Here is a 14565-nt window from a genome sequence, read left to right on the forward strand (position 1 = left end):
TCTGAGGACTGAAAATAGAAGAGGCGGATTCACAAAGGTTTCTCCACTAATCGACCTGTTGCCAGAAACGGCCGGAGCTGCTCATCATGTGGAGACCATACAGACGTTTGATATTGTTGCTTACAATATGGCACTCAGCATCTGCAGGTAAGCTTTATGACTTTTCACTCTCAAAGGCTTTCAAATCATGGTGGAAATGTTTTTTCTTCATTTTTCTTTATCTTTTTATTGGTTTGTTGCATTTCTACAGTTAGCTTTTAGTCCCACGCTTTGATAAACAGCTATAAAATATCACTTTTCTGCACAATATAGTGACAAATTATTGCTTTTACAATAATATCTTCCATGTGACTGAGATTTACAAACACACGGTAACTTAAAAAAGTTCAGCCTTAGTCACAATTTTCGCTCATTTACTTCTATTTCATTCTTGATGTTTTGCCACAACTTTCTTAAAATATAATAGAACATACTTTGTTGAATATATTTAGTAAAAGATGATCGTTATTATTTGTAGCCGTTTTGGAATATTATTATTTCCCCCTCATATTGTGCTTTATCTTCTTTAAAGCAGTACTAAGTAACTTTTTTATCTTAATAAATCCTTTCCGTAGTCCCTCTGGGGGTAATACAAGTGTTAATGGGATGATTGGAGGGTCTTTCATCTCCCCCTGGTGTTTCTGGCAAGAAAACTACAATTGCAACTTGACTGCCACCGGACCGGGGTCACCAATACACACTAATAGAATCACAAAGAAGAAGCTAACAGGCTAACGGGCAAAGGTAACTGCGGGCTAGCGCCACTTAAACAGTATTTACAGCCAAGTTTGAGTGAAAAAAAATATCTCCATTGTGTAATTGGATATACAATATCACCCTCTCCCTTCGCCTTTTCTGTCTGCGTAGTATTTACTCACACGGACAATTAATACGTTAAAAAAACGCAACTTGCTACGACACCTGCAGTTGCGCTTATAGCCTCTAGGGGCAAGAGTTACTTAGTACTGCTCTAAAACCTCAAAAGCTAAAATGTTATGGTGGAAAAGAGTTGCTTTTAAGGTTCCGGGCCTAAATAAAGCTGTGAGACAAACGTTAAAACTCTGCTAAACACACTCAGTTGAAATGTTCACTTCCACCGATCTGTTCTAATGTCTTTGTCAATATATTACAGGGAGTATACGAAGTGTCAAAATCACTGATGGAAATTCAGCTTAATGGGCAGAGCATTTGACCAGTAATGACCCTCAGCTTTGTTTTTTGCAGTAGTTGTGGTACAAACATAGATGCAGCAACTTTTAGCCTTGTGTATGTTACAAAGTTAGCCCGTGCCCAGGGATTTTCCCCAGTCTCCCAGCATGCCTTTCTTGGGCAGCGCCTTTTATATCAAGGATACATGGATTAAGCCTTAAGAATGTTGTACTGACAGCTTTAATCCCTCAATTAAATCCGAATGACGGGATGTATTTCAATAGATTCTCACATTATCAACTGGATATGCCGGCGATGTGCATTGTTGTGAATGTGTGTTGTAACGCCATTGATATGCTACATAATGAGGCGTGTCACTGGATTAATGGCATTATATGTGTCACATTCGGATAACACTTGCTGTGTGGTGTTTGGGGTGTTTTGTTTTATTTTAAACTTTTAGGAAGTTGACCAAAGTAAAGTTTTATATGGCTCGATATTGGACCATTTATGGGATAATCAACTTGAATCTTTCTCAAGATTTCTACAGTAAATGGATTGAGATTAAGAACACAGGTAGTGGACATGATGAGGAATAATAATCCAGTAAGTGTTTCATGTCATCTCAAAAGGGATTATTATAGACCATTTAAATGTGGTGTAAATGGCACTGACTGCATATTCAACTTGCATTTTCTCCGGATTTCCACAGTACTATTCAATTTGATTTTTCCATACTGAGACATGTTTTTACCTGAGCTTAGACGAGTTGATGTGTACCTGTCTGGTCTTTGTGCCCGTGGAAGAGCTTGGTCGCTTCTAACTTCACCCCCATTTGAAGCTATAGGAATATACTGGGAGAGGCCAAATGCTAACAACATCTTTGTTTTTTTTGCGTGACTGAGGAGGGCACACACAACGGCCAGGCAGGTACACATCAACTCGTCTAAGCTCAGGTAAGAACATATCTCAGTATGTAAAAATGGTGGCCTGTTCCTTTAAACGGGCTAGATGCAAGGTCGTGATTTTATACTCACTACTGCCATCTCAGGCCTTATGCGTAACTGCAGCTTCTATATTAAGCTCGTGCATGACGGCAATTCGGACCTGAATTAACACCTTTTTAAGTGACAGTGCAGGATTTTAGAGGCAGTTGTGAGTTCATTCTACACATTAGGACATTGCTGGAGCATGTAGGGGGAGGAAAATACATAATTTTAACATTATTAAACTCCCTATAGTCCCTTTAAATACACAGGTCATGGACTTGATAGGAAATAAGAAATTAAGATGGGTGTTGTGTCACCTCGAAAAGGGATTATTTTAATTAGAAGTAGCCGATTTGACACTGTGGATTATCAGTAAATTGTGTCGGGCCATTGTGTCACAAACAGTGTCTGTGGAGCCGTTGTGTGTACAGAGTGAATGCGGCATAGTTTCTTATATAAGAATGTGTTGTCAGGCAACCATTTCCTTGGTTACTGTAATTTTTATTATTTAATCATCTTGTTTTTATTGCTATACTCTTCATCTATCCATGTATGTAGGGGCTCATGGCTGGTTTGCATGTACTGCTAATTTATTGTTTATATGGAGTAGTAGAGACAGTACAAAACAAAATCTTGATTCATAATGCAAATACAAGCAAGAAAAGTGTATCTGATCATTTGTATGTACATGGTTCAAAAGAAAATCCATCGATCATGTGAATAATTAAACATAATGGAAGCACAGTACAACTTATTCTTATATAAAATGTCTTGAGTGTCTGTTTTACAAGAGCTGATTTCACAATATAAGTCCGTGGATTTGAAACAAGTCTGTATTTAATCCCCTCCATCCTCTGTTGATTGTTAGCGTTAGCGCAGCAGTAATTACCCTGTAGGAAGCTCGCTCACTTTAGCTCCAGAAACATCCAGCCCGCTTCCCAAAACTTTCAGCCCGGTCGTCTCCGCAAGTCATTATTTCGAAACTCTATTCTCCCGAGACCTGAGCCACAGCATTCGCGGGGAGCTCGCTATAGCTTCCAGGCTCCGCACAATCGAGTGGGCAGCGCAAAAACATCACCCGCTGCCACAATGTCAGGATCTGGGACACAATGCAGGCACGTCCAAAGTTTTCCTCCTGATTCTTCCCCATCGGGCTCCGCGCATTGTTTGAGCGCGTCACCAGGGACACATATTTACGGCGTGTCGGCCAAATGCCCTTTCCTCCACAACGCACTGGCAGCGAGTCACGGCGGACGGAGAGAAGTTCAAATGGTCCCCGGTTAACCGCACTATTGGATTCTGGTGAAAAAAACGAGGGGCGCACAGTGGAGTTTGTTGACAGAAGTCTGGACGGTATTGAGGCACTTTTAAAACAATCCAGAACATGTAATTTGCTTTAGAAACCTTTAATTTACGAAAACAGTCATTGTTTTTCGGGTTGTGAAACACAGAGGATTGTGTAAGCCTCTGTATGTGCCTCAGGACAACTCGTCAAGAGCAGTACAGCGTCCAAGAGCCAGGATCTCTGTTACAACCTACAGTAGCTGGTGGATCAGTCTACTATGCATGTTTTGGATTGAGGGGGGAAGTCACCCGGACATACACAGAGGGTGAAAACTCCACACAAGTAGGCACAGGAATTGAACTTGTAACTTTCTTGCTGTCAGAAGTGCTTGCCACAAGGACTTTATCTTCCTCCTAAATGGGTCCGTTTAAGAAAAAGTCTACACTGCAAAAAGTAATCTTGAAATAAGTACTTTTGTCTTTGATTTGAGAGTCTAATTTCAAGAAATGTGTCGATAGGGCAAGATATTTACCCTTAAATTAAAGGACAACATACTAACATACTGAGATATGTTCTTACCTGAGTTGATGCGCACCTGTCTGGTCTTTGTGTGGGCCCTCAGTCACGCAAAACGACCAAAAATGTTGTTAGCATTTGGCCTCTCCCAGCATATTCCTATAGGGGGTGAAGTTGGAAGCTACCAAGCTCTTCCACGGGCACAAAGACCAGACAGGTCTGAGCTCAGGTACGAACATATATATCACAGAATGGAAAAACGGTGGCCTGTTCCTTCAAGATAAAATAGTTTTATTTCAAGTATTTTTTTATTTTTTTTTGAGTGCAGTGATTTATCCATCCATCCATTTTCTTCCGCTTTATCCGGGGCCGGGTCGCGGGGCAGCAGTCTCAGCAGAGATGCCCAAACTTCCCAATCCATGCACACCTCCTCCAGCTGTTCTGGGGGGACCCCGAGGCGACACCAGGCCAGCTCAGAGACATAGTCCCACCAACAGTGATTTATTCTAGTGTAAATATCTCGCCCCATGGACAGATTTCTTGAAATTAGACTCTTATTTATTTATTTATTTTGTTCATGTTCATATCATGTCATGCCGTTACACAATATTTTTTCATCCATACATGAACAAAAAGGAACAGAGGGAAGATTAATCTTATATTATCTGTTCCCATTATAGCAACTTTACAACTAAATGAAATCTCTCAAGTAAATCAAGGACAAAATGACTTATTTCAAGATGACTTTTTGCAGCATAGCAGGCTATTGCATTGCCTGAGCTGGAAAAAAGTGTCCACCTGGATTTAACTAACTATTCTGACCATACATATTCCTAGATGGCAATGCCAGGTCCACAGAGAATCTTTGGATTGTGCTGGAGAAGCATTACGCAGTGGTCACACTCTCCCATCATCATTACAGGAACTTGGTTAAAAATGAATGGACTGGATCTTTTGACTTTGCTGAAGCTCATTCAAAACAATGCCACATTGAATGTCGTCCAATCAAATCGAGCATGTGACATTTTTTTGGTGGTGACTTTTTATTTTGTCAGGCGGTGTTAACCTGTATGCATAGACGGGATCTATCCATATGTTTTTGTTGATTTGATTTATACTTAAGAATTCACTGCTGAGAACCAGCTTCTTAACTCCTAGACTACTTCAATGGGCACCCTTGCCAAAACAAATGGGAAAAGGTGTACTATCAAGAGCTGACCCTGTCTTTTTTTTACCTTTTAGTTATGTTCTTATCTGTGTAATCTGGTTGTAGGAATGGGAGTCAGTATTTTACAGCACTAAATGAATTGTTACACTCCTACCGTGTAGCTTTATATTCTCCAAACAGAGAACAAAGAACCCCTATATGTCTATCTTTTAATATTTCAGCCCACGACACGCCTCTGTTCTATTTCTATCACGTATGCATCTGTGTAAACCTCACTGCAGCCCTCTCAACGTGTCAAAGCGCCGTTACGTAATGTTTAGATTAGCCTGTTCGGGCCTACTCTTAGCTGCAATGTGATCTTATAACTCTAAAAAGCCAGACGAAGACACCTTGACGTCCATATTTCAACCTCTGAAGGCTGCCCCTCTGTTCTCTCCGCTCTCCTTTTGCATGTTTATGTTTTTCCACTCTCAACATTTTGAGGTCAGGTTGTAGACCCCGGTTGCCAGACTTCGACGCGAGGAGCAGACTTTGGGTTTCGCTGTTGACATTTAAAGTTGCGCGGGAGGGTTGCCAGATATGATTTTTAAGGCAGGATGCTGGTTATAGCGGAGGCACGAGGCCCGGGCTGGTGGTGGCTCACTCACACAAAAACCACTGTTCAGTATTCAGACTTTGACAAGGACTTTTTCCTCTTTTCATAGACCATGAGTGCATAATTCTATATCTGTCCAACTACTTTCTATTTCGTAATGGTAAAACAAATATTAGCATTTACTCTGCATCAAAACTTTGGGCCTGAACAAGTTGCTTTGTGCTGAATGATTCTGTCTTTCTGCCCAATTTTGGTGTCTTTATCAAACTATGATTAATACCGGTAGCAGCTATGGCGTAAATCTGTCTTTAGCTCCTCGTTGTATAGTCTGAGTTCGAGTCAAACAAAGCACTTTAAACGGACTCAAAGCGAGAGGCCCTCAGCCTGAAGTCTATACGTTTAAAAGCGTCGCTCTCTCTGAAGCCAAACGTTCACATTAAAGTAAACAGCCCTCTCTCCGTCTGCATTTTTGTGCGCTCTTGGCAGACTCCAGTCATTGTGCGGCCAAAGGCAATTGTAATGTTTTCCCCCCCAAAGGTTTTTGTCTCTCTATCGCTCGATCTCTGCGGTTCTCAAACACCGGGAGGGGCAACCGAACGTGCCACATGGACTTTTCAGGATTTTGCATTTGAAGTTCTGCTTTTGGGAGGGTGAGGTGATTTAGAGAAACATTATTGTGCAAATAAGAGATCAAATACCTGTTAAAGTAGTCTAAAAATGCTAGAAATAGGGTCAGTGTTTTTAAAATGTCCTGTCAGAACATCTCGCTTGGTCATATATAATTTTAAACAGTGATTCTTAACTGGTGGGTCTGGACCCAAAAGTGGGTCACGGAACCATTTTTCAGTGGGTCACGAGTCTATAGGGAACTTTTAGTCAATATTTTCCATCTGAAAGTGCATGGAAGCACTAACTGTGTCTGTTAAAATGAATGTTATTGGGTTGTTTTGATCAGAGTTTCAGTCTTAAAGGAACAGGCCACGTTTTTCCAAACTGAGATATGTTCTTACCCGAGCTTAGACGATTTGATGCGCACCTGTCTGATGTTGTTAGCATTTGGCCTCTCCCAACATATTCCTATAGCTCCAAACGGGGTGAAGTTAGAAGCAACCACGCTCTTCCACGCGCACAAAGACCAGACAGGTACGCATCAAGCTCAGATAAGAACATATCTCAGAATGGAAAAACGGTGGCCTGTTCCTCTAATGGGATATGTGTTGCTTGTTCAACAAAAACTTGTGTGGAAAATATAATATTTTAGACGATATATGACAAAATTACAGTTGTATTTAAGTCCTCGACTTGTCATCGAGGATAATGGGTCCCAAAGCCCTGACACTTGAGAACCACTGATATAAAAGATTGAAAAGATAGAAAAGATCTTTACTTTAAGCTACAATGTTGAGGTTCGGCCCTTGGGTGTTTTGGCCACAATGAAAATTGGCCCTCCATGATGCGAACTTGCCAACCCCTGCTCTAAATCATGATGTATTTCTGTGGTGGTCCTCCCTGATTCACTCCCAACATCTCACATCTCCACGTACGCATGAAGAATCGTGATTTGTGGAAGTTATTGTGTGAGCTAGAAACAGCAGCAAATAAGAGTTTATGCTCCTGCGATGTTTATGGCTTAAGAATGGGAGGAATGTGTAGCGCAGCTTTAAAGAGGGGGTATTATGCTTTTTGCAGGTTTGGTCTTACACCTTGTAGGTTAGAAAATGCAATATTGATCTAAAACAGCTGAAACAAAACATCTAGTAGTTTCATTTCCTGATTTTCACATGATCTCCCCTCTCTCGTCTTGATCCCCTTTGCTGCACAGCTGTTTCAGTGAAAAGGTCTGTTCGGCTTGGGTGGGTAGTGAAGCTATGGCGAGTGTATTGACTTAAAGGAACAGGCCACCGTTTTTCCATACTGAGATATGTTCTTACCTGAGCTTACACGAGTTGATGTGTACCTGTCTGGTCTTTGTGTGTGCGCTCAGTCACGCAAAACGACCAAAGATGTTGTTAGCATTTGGCCCCTCCCAATATATTCCTATAGCTCCAAACAGGGCTAAGCTCAGGTAAGAACATGTCTCAGTATGGAAAAACGGTGGCCTGTTCCTTTAAGATCGAAAGGTGAGGAAAGCATTTCCTGGATATGTTGGGCCTCAAGTGGAGCTGCCGCTGCGGTGCTGAGAATAGCCTTTGGGGAAGTTTCAAAGATTACTCAAAGAAGTGCAAGTGGGTCGAACACAGCTCCAGGTCTGTTTTTGATGAGAGAACAACATTGTAAATGCTCCCTCGAGGCCTTTCACATTAACACATTTGAAGTTCGATATATTGAGGCAGGAAAGTATCACGATAAACGATATTATTGACTCTAACGACTCTCAACTCTCAGGCATAAAAATGACAGTAAACCTAAATCAAAAAATACCACACAAGCTGCGATAAACATAAAATATAATGTAACTTAGTTTTGCTTCAGTTTAAAATCTAAGTTTTACAAAGAAAAAATAGGGGCAAAATGCTAATAAATGTACAGACGATAAATATCGAGCCCAAAAATATATTGTTTATCTGTTATTTATTGAACAATAAGTCAATATAGAGACAGCCCTAACTCCCTCCTTAAATTATAAAACAGAGATCGATCTCGATTTTTGATCCGAACGTAGCCATATCTTTTATACAAACCTCAGCTCAAACAATAACACTCAATACTTTAACATTACTTTCCTCCAGTATCTTTGAAAGCACTAAAATCTTCCATTGTCTCATCCAAACTCCAAACTCCAAAAGTAAGAGCTGTTTTTTCCCAAAGAAATGGCTGTAAACCTGATTAACCTCTTACCACCCGCCTAAACCAAATGCATTCTGTCCTCTTTGGCTATTATATAGGCCTGTGTAACACCTCATTTGAAAGCTAAGACCCACAAAACTGATCTTTTTCCTTGTTGTGTCACCTTTTGTATGTTTTAATGTATGTAAATTTTTGTCACTCTAGTTTTTTGTAACTTTTTGTGGAATTTTAGTCATTTTTTTGTTGAGTTTTTGTCACATTTTTATTGATTTTTTGTCACATTTTTGTTGAATTTTTGTCACATTTTTGTTGAGTTTTTGTCACATTTTTGTTGATTTTTTGTCATTTTTTTGTTAAATTTTTGTCACATTTTTGTTGAATTTTTGTCACATTTTTGTTGAATTTTTGTCACATTTTTGTTGATTTTTTTGTCACATTTTTGTTGAATGTTTGTCACATTTTTGTAGCGTTTACATCCTTGTTTTCTTCTAATTTTTTGTGGCTGTTTTGTTGCTTTTTCCCCAAGAAGCTTTTTGATTAGGGTAAAGCCAAACTGGAGAAAATGGGATCCGTTCAGGTGGGAATTAAGAGGTTAAAGTTCCATGATGATTATTCAGATTAACAAAAGTAGCGATTGTGATTTCGATTACATTTCGATTAATTGCCCAGCCCTTATGAGGTGTTGCAGATGATTTTCAATTGCCCGACTACACCGTAATAAATTGCTTTTGAACTAGAGTAAGTCACTTAAACTGTCCCTTTTAATCCATATTTTTCCTGCCTTAGCGGTTGTGACAGTATCTGCTCTCTCTCGTACTAAATCGTGGAGGTAATTGCCCGCCGGGGCCCACGGTCTTGTGCAACAGTGAAATGTGAGCGGAGGGGTGGCACAGGGGAGGAGACAGAGACACCCTCCACACGCCGCTGTCCTGCCAAACCCACGCCGCCCCAGATGTGCAGCAGCGGCCCGGGCCAAAGCAGCACACAGGCGCAGAGCGGGGAGAGCAGTAATGTTTATACAGCAACGGGAGTCCCTCTGTCTGTAATTACAGCCCTGCAATCCCCACCACGAGCGCTAATACTGAGAGCTGTCAGGCTCCGTGACCCTTTACACAAGTGGGAATTATCAGTCATTTTAGTTGCGTTCGGGCAATCTGTTAAAATTAGAGGAATGGAGTTTGGTAGTCGAGCCACAGTGCTCTTTGTTGCAGCTTCAGGCCCAAAATGCTGCACGTACGGAGGCAGGTGATTTACTACCTGGAAAAGGAAGAGCGTATGGAAAAGAAAACAAGAAGCATGTGTTGTAATCCATAATGCTGTGTGACTCAGTGGTAAAGCTGCAGCACATATGCGTGGCCTTGGCATCGAGTGTGACTCTCATCTCGATTTACCAGATGTCCGGACAACAAAGTCTGCCATAGATACAGATGGAAACGTGTCACACGAGGGGGCGTGGCCTCGCCGAGGGGGGAGAAAAGTCAACATTTTTCTAAATTTTTAGCCGTTTTCTGGTGGGCTATAAACATATTTATCACACACCAATAAAGTCAGGCCAAATGGATCTTTTTTTTTACAGCAGGTTTTTCAATAGAAGCGAAAAACAGCACTTGTTAGCTAGCGCAGCATGAAGCTAACGTTAGCTTCGCTAGCTTCCTGGTTGGCATTGTCCGTTTTTTTAAGTATTAATGGGCTTTTGGATGAATCTCCGTGTCTCTGTCTCTTTATTTAGTAGAACAATATATTCATAATTCTTCTGTTCAAGGGGCTAGATGCAAGTTGGCCATTTTATGCTCACTACTGCCACCTCAGGTCATACATGTAACTGCACCTTCTATATTAAGCTTGTGCATGATGTCACTTTTTGAGTGTCAGTGCAGGATGTTAGAGGCAGTTGTGGTGAACAGGTCTGCGCTCATTCTACACATTAGGACATTGTTGGAACATGTGGGGGGAGGAAAATACATAATTTGAACATTTTTAAACTCCATATAGTCCCTTTAAAGTAATGGAAGTTAATTATTTTCTCTGGGCTACTTTGTTTTCCCCTTCTGACTGCTTCAAACATGACCATTTATTGGCAATTCCAAACATGCCGTCTGTATGGCCAATAAACATTACAGTTAGGGGCTCATTTACCAAGCGTAATGTGCAAAGCGAGTAGCACAGTCATGTATGCACTTTCTACTCCACTGTGAGATCATTAAAGGCTATCTTATCTTTTCTTATCTCATCCATTTGCATATCTTCAAAACCACATTACATTGAGCCACTATGATGATGATGAAGAAGATAGAAACTAAGCTACAATCTTTAAAGCCTCATATTTTTGCATATTGTCTTAACTTAATAAGCTAAACTAAAGATATCCAATAGCTTCCCATGATGGAGGCTTTATCCTATTGTTGATTTAATGAACCTCAATGTGCACAACACTCTGACTGAAAGGCTTTGCGCTGATTGGTCCTGGGTCAGCTGTATCTTGTCATTCCACACAGGGTTCTGACGTAAATCTGGAGTAGTAATCTGACCTCTCTCCCCCCCCCTCTCCCCCTCCGTCAGTCTGGCCCCTCTCCTCTCCTGCCTCTTCCCTCTCTCTTCACCTCTGTCTTTTCTCTCTCTCTCTCTCCGTATTTCCAGTAAGCAGCGGTGTAAATAATTTTCGGTCAGGGGCAGTAATGAAACCCAGCTGCAGTGATTGTGCGTTTTCCATTGTGTTTCCCTCCTCCGCGAAAACGACTTGGCGTAAGAATCTGGTATGTGACTTCATTCAAGAGAGTGGTAATAGCCCAAGAATGAGCCCGTAGTAAAGACAATTATACCCCTTTAAACGTTTCGCACATCTGACGCACGCTTTTATTTTGACACTTTGACTGTCTGACTGTGTGTGCTTTTATTTTGAAATTTCTAACTGTGCATTTGACCTTTCCTTCATATCACGCATTCAGAGATCTTTATTTTTGCCTATAGACTAAACTAGAACTAAACCTAGACTAACTGAATAATAGGATAATGGATGAACTAAATCAGGAATGACCCAGGACCAGGTCTCAGCAGTACAGTCACTCTTTCATTTGAGAGTGTTGATAATACAGTATCTGTCCTAGAATCAAAGGAATACATGGCGGTACTCAATCATTGAAGGCACTATATCTGATTTTTTTTTTTTCCAGAAATAGAACTGAATTTATTTTGTCCTGATTTAATATATTGTAAACATTTGTGAGGAAAAACACTGTGCATCAAATGATAAAGATTTTGTATGAATTTCATGAACATGTGGGCTTGTTTTTTAGCATTTTTGTGATTGTGACCCAGGAAGTGACCTTGCAAGTTGTGAAATTTTGGAAATTGGATGCTACAAATATGTAAAGAAAGGAAGGAATGAGTTTGGATCAAAGCTAATAATAACTAGTAATAAAAAATCAAATCAGGTATAGGGCCTTTAAGAAAGCGTAGGAAAAAAGTTGAAAAAATCGAAAGTTAAATCTAAAGATTTAAAATGGCTTGTTTATGCAGACGATACTCCATGTGCCGTGATGTGCTGTGTTCCTGGTCTGCATTCTTTTACAAGTTTATGGCAAAGCGCATTTTAAATTTTCTAATTAGTGGTAAATGTTGATGTTCATAACAGGCGGTGTAAGAGGTGGAAATGTGAGAGCATGTACCCTATTAGATTAAGGACTTTTAATAGTAGATGGATAGATAGATACTTTATTATTGATGCTCTATTACTAATATTTAGTATCGGAGTACCGCAGTTCTTCTGCCTTTTCTCCTAGTTTCAGAAACCAATAATACTCTGATTGGACAAAGTGACATAATCTGCTGCTGTGTTCTGGTCAGGGTTTCTGTGGGGCAGTCTGCCCCAGGAGAAACTGTGGCTACAAATGTAGCTTACTACCATCAGCATGGAGTGAATGAGCCCTTTGGTGTGACTTGTGTCATATGAAAAGTGCTATACAAATAAGATTCCCTTCCCATTAAAAGCATTAAAAGCATTAAAAGTCATTAAACGAATTGTGCCAAAGTCAAGGCCTTAAATGTCATTAAAAAGCATTACATTTGATTCAAACTGGAATTAAACATTCATTCAACCATTTCTACTGTGTAATTTCATCAACTATGATTTTTTTTCTCTTAAAATATAGTGTTTGGGGATTAAAATGGCATTAAAAAGCTTTCAATTAGATATACTTCTCCCTTTAGAAAACGTGCCATAACTAAATACTATGAAATTCCCCCCAACTCTGGACCTGCACCACATTTTGAGAACCTCTGTGCTCTAGTTTGTTTTTGCAGTTGTTGATGGCGTAGGATTGTTGTAGTAGAAGAGGTGGAATGTGACTCGATGAAGAACGTTTTGGTCATTGCAAAAGAATGAGCTGGCTCCGCTGTGCCACTTATGAAAACTATACAGCCCCATAAACTTTTTTACACATCGGCCTTTCTCTTTTATTCTGTTGTAAGTTAGTTTGACCTTTTTAAACTACGGAGCTGCGCCAGTTTTTGTGTTTTGTTTTTTTTTCTTCCCCCCTCGCAGGCTCTTGTCCTAATATGGGATGGGGCCGAGGGCTTCCAGGTGGTGTCTTTCGTCAGACGATCCCCTCCGAGGCCTCACCTTCTGCGGCCCATTTCCAACAGACGAGTCTCGGTGAAAGATCACGTCCCAAATTTGGACCAATCCACTGGAAAATAACAAAAGAGATGGGGTGACATCATGGAGGGGGCGCTCAGGAGTTTCAGCAGATCACAGGCACAATAAGGACTTTTTAGATGCGGGGGTTTTATTCTTTTTGCTCATCTTAATCCCTATTCTGCACGTTATTTGTTAGAAAATGCTACATTGCAAGTTCGATATATTGAGGTAGGAATCTATCACGATAAACGATATTATTGAAAACCTTATAATGCCACAGAAACTAACTCTAAAGCTTAAAAATGATACAAAATCGAAACAGCAATCTCTACTTGGAAGAGACTTTTGTGTGTTCCTGTAAATGAAGCTGGAGGAAAGCATTTGTTTTTTAGTTTGGGCTGAGGTTTGAATAAAAGATGAATCTAATTTTTAGATGTATTTAATTTATTATGAAAAAAATAAAATCGAATCAAAAATCGAGATCGATAACTATGGGGAAAATAATTGTGTTTTTTTGTTGTTGTTGTTGGGAAGTACGTAAATCTCAAAATATCCCACAATGAACATGACAGACAATGAGACACAACTTACTGTGGGTAAAAAACAAAGTATTAGATTAGAAAAGTAACTCATGCCCCTAGAGGCCATAAGTGCCACTGCAGCTGTCATAGTTTTTTACTCATTAATTGTCCATGAGAGTAAATACTACACTGACAAAAAAGACAAAGGGAGAGAGGGACATTGTACATCCAATTACACCATGGAGATCATTGTAACTCAAACTTGGCTGTAAATTCTGCTTAAGTGGCGCTAGCCCGCAGTTAGCTTTGCCCGTTAGCCTGTTAGCTTCTTCTTCGTGATTCCATTAGTGTGTATTGGAGCCTCCAACTCGGTGCAGGAAAGTTGTAAGGGTGGTTTTCTGGCCAGAGACTCCAGGGGTAGATGAAAGACCCCCCAATAATCCCATTAACACTTGTATTACCCCCAGAGGGACTACGGAAAGGATTTATTAAGGTTAACAAGTTACTTAGTACTGCTTTAAGGACAATAATGTATCTGCCGTTTATTGAACGATAAGTCGATATAGTAATTATCGTGACACCCCCTCTTACATACCCTCTTATATATGTATGTAGGTATGTCCTGCTTGAAGAGGTAAGGGGAGCACTTCCTGTGGGTGGAGCTTCAGGTTGGCACTTCAAATAGTCTCTGCTGAAGATGCTAAAATTGCTGCACCGTGCGTGGATTATGATAAGAGAACATTATAACATGGCAAAAGCTCTAAAAAGTTGATCACAATGTGTACTTTTTTAACATCTTAATTTATAGCCCTTCGCAAACACTGATTTGAGAAGTGCCCTCTTGTTCTAGCGGTACTTCTATCAGTGCATTATGCTGTAG

General features: G+C 40.3%; 1 protein-coding gene across 1 annotated transcript in view; it reads left to right on the forward strand.

The window, feature by feature from the left end:
* tgfbr3 (transforming growth factor, beta receptor III) overlaps nt 1-14565 on the forward strand; it is a 124015-nt gene continuing 109450 nt past the window's right edge. Inside the window, exon 1 of the mRNA XM_079575449.1 lies at nt 1-147. Within this exon, the coding sequence (XP_079431575.1) occupies nt 87-147 (61 nt within the window). The 5' untranslated portion in view covers nt 1-86. The remainder of the gene's footprint in view (nt 148-14565) is intronic.

This window comes from Gobius niger (assembly GCF_951799975.1).
Source record: "Gobius niger genome assembly, chromosome: 17".
NCBI classification, from domain to species: Eukaryota; Metazoa; Chordata; class Actinopteri; order Gobiiformes; family Gobiidae; genus Gobius; species Gobius niger.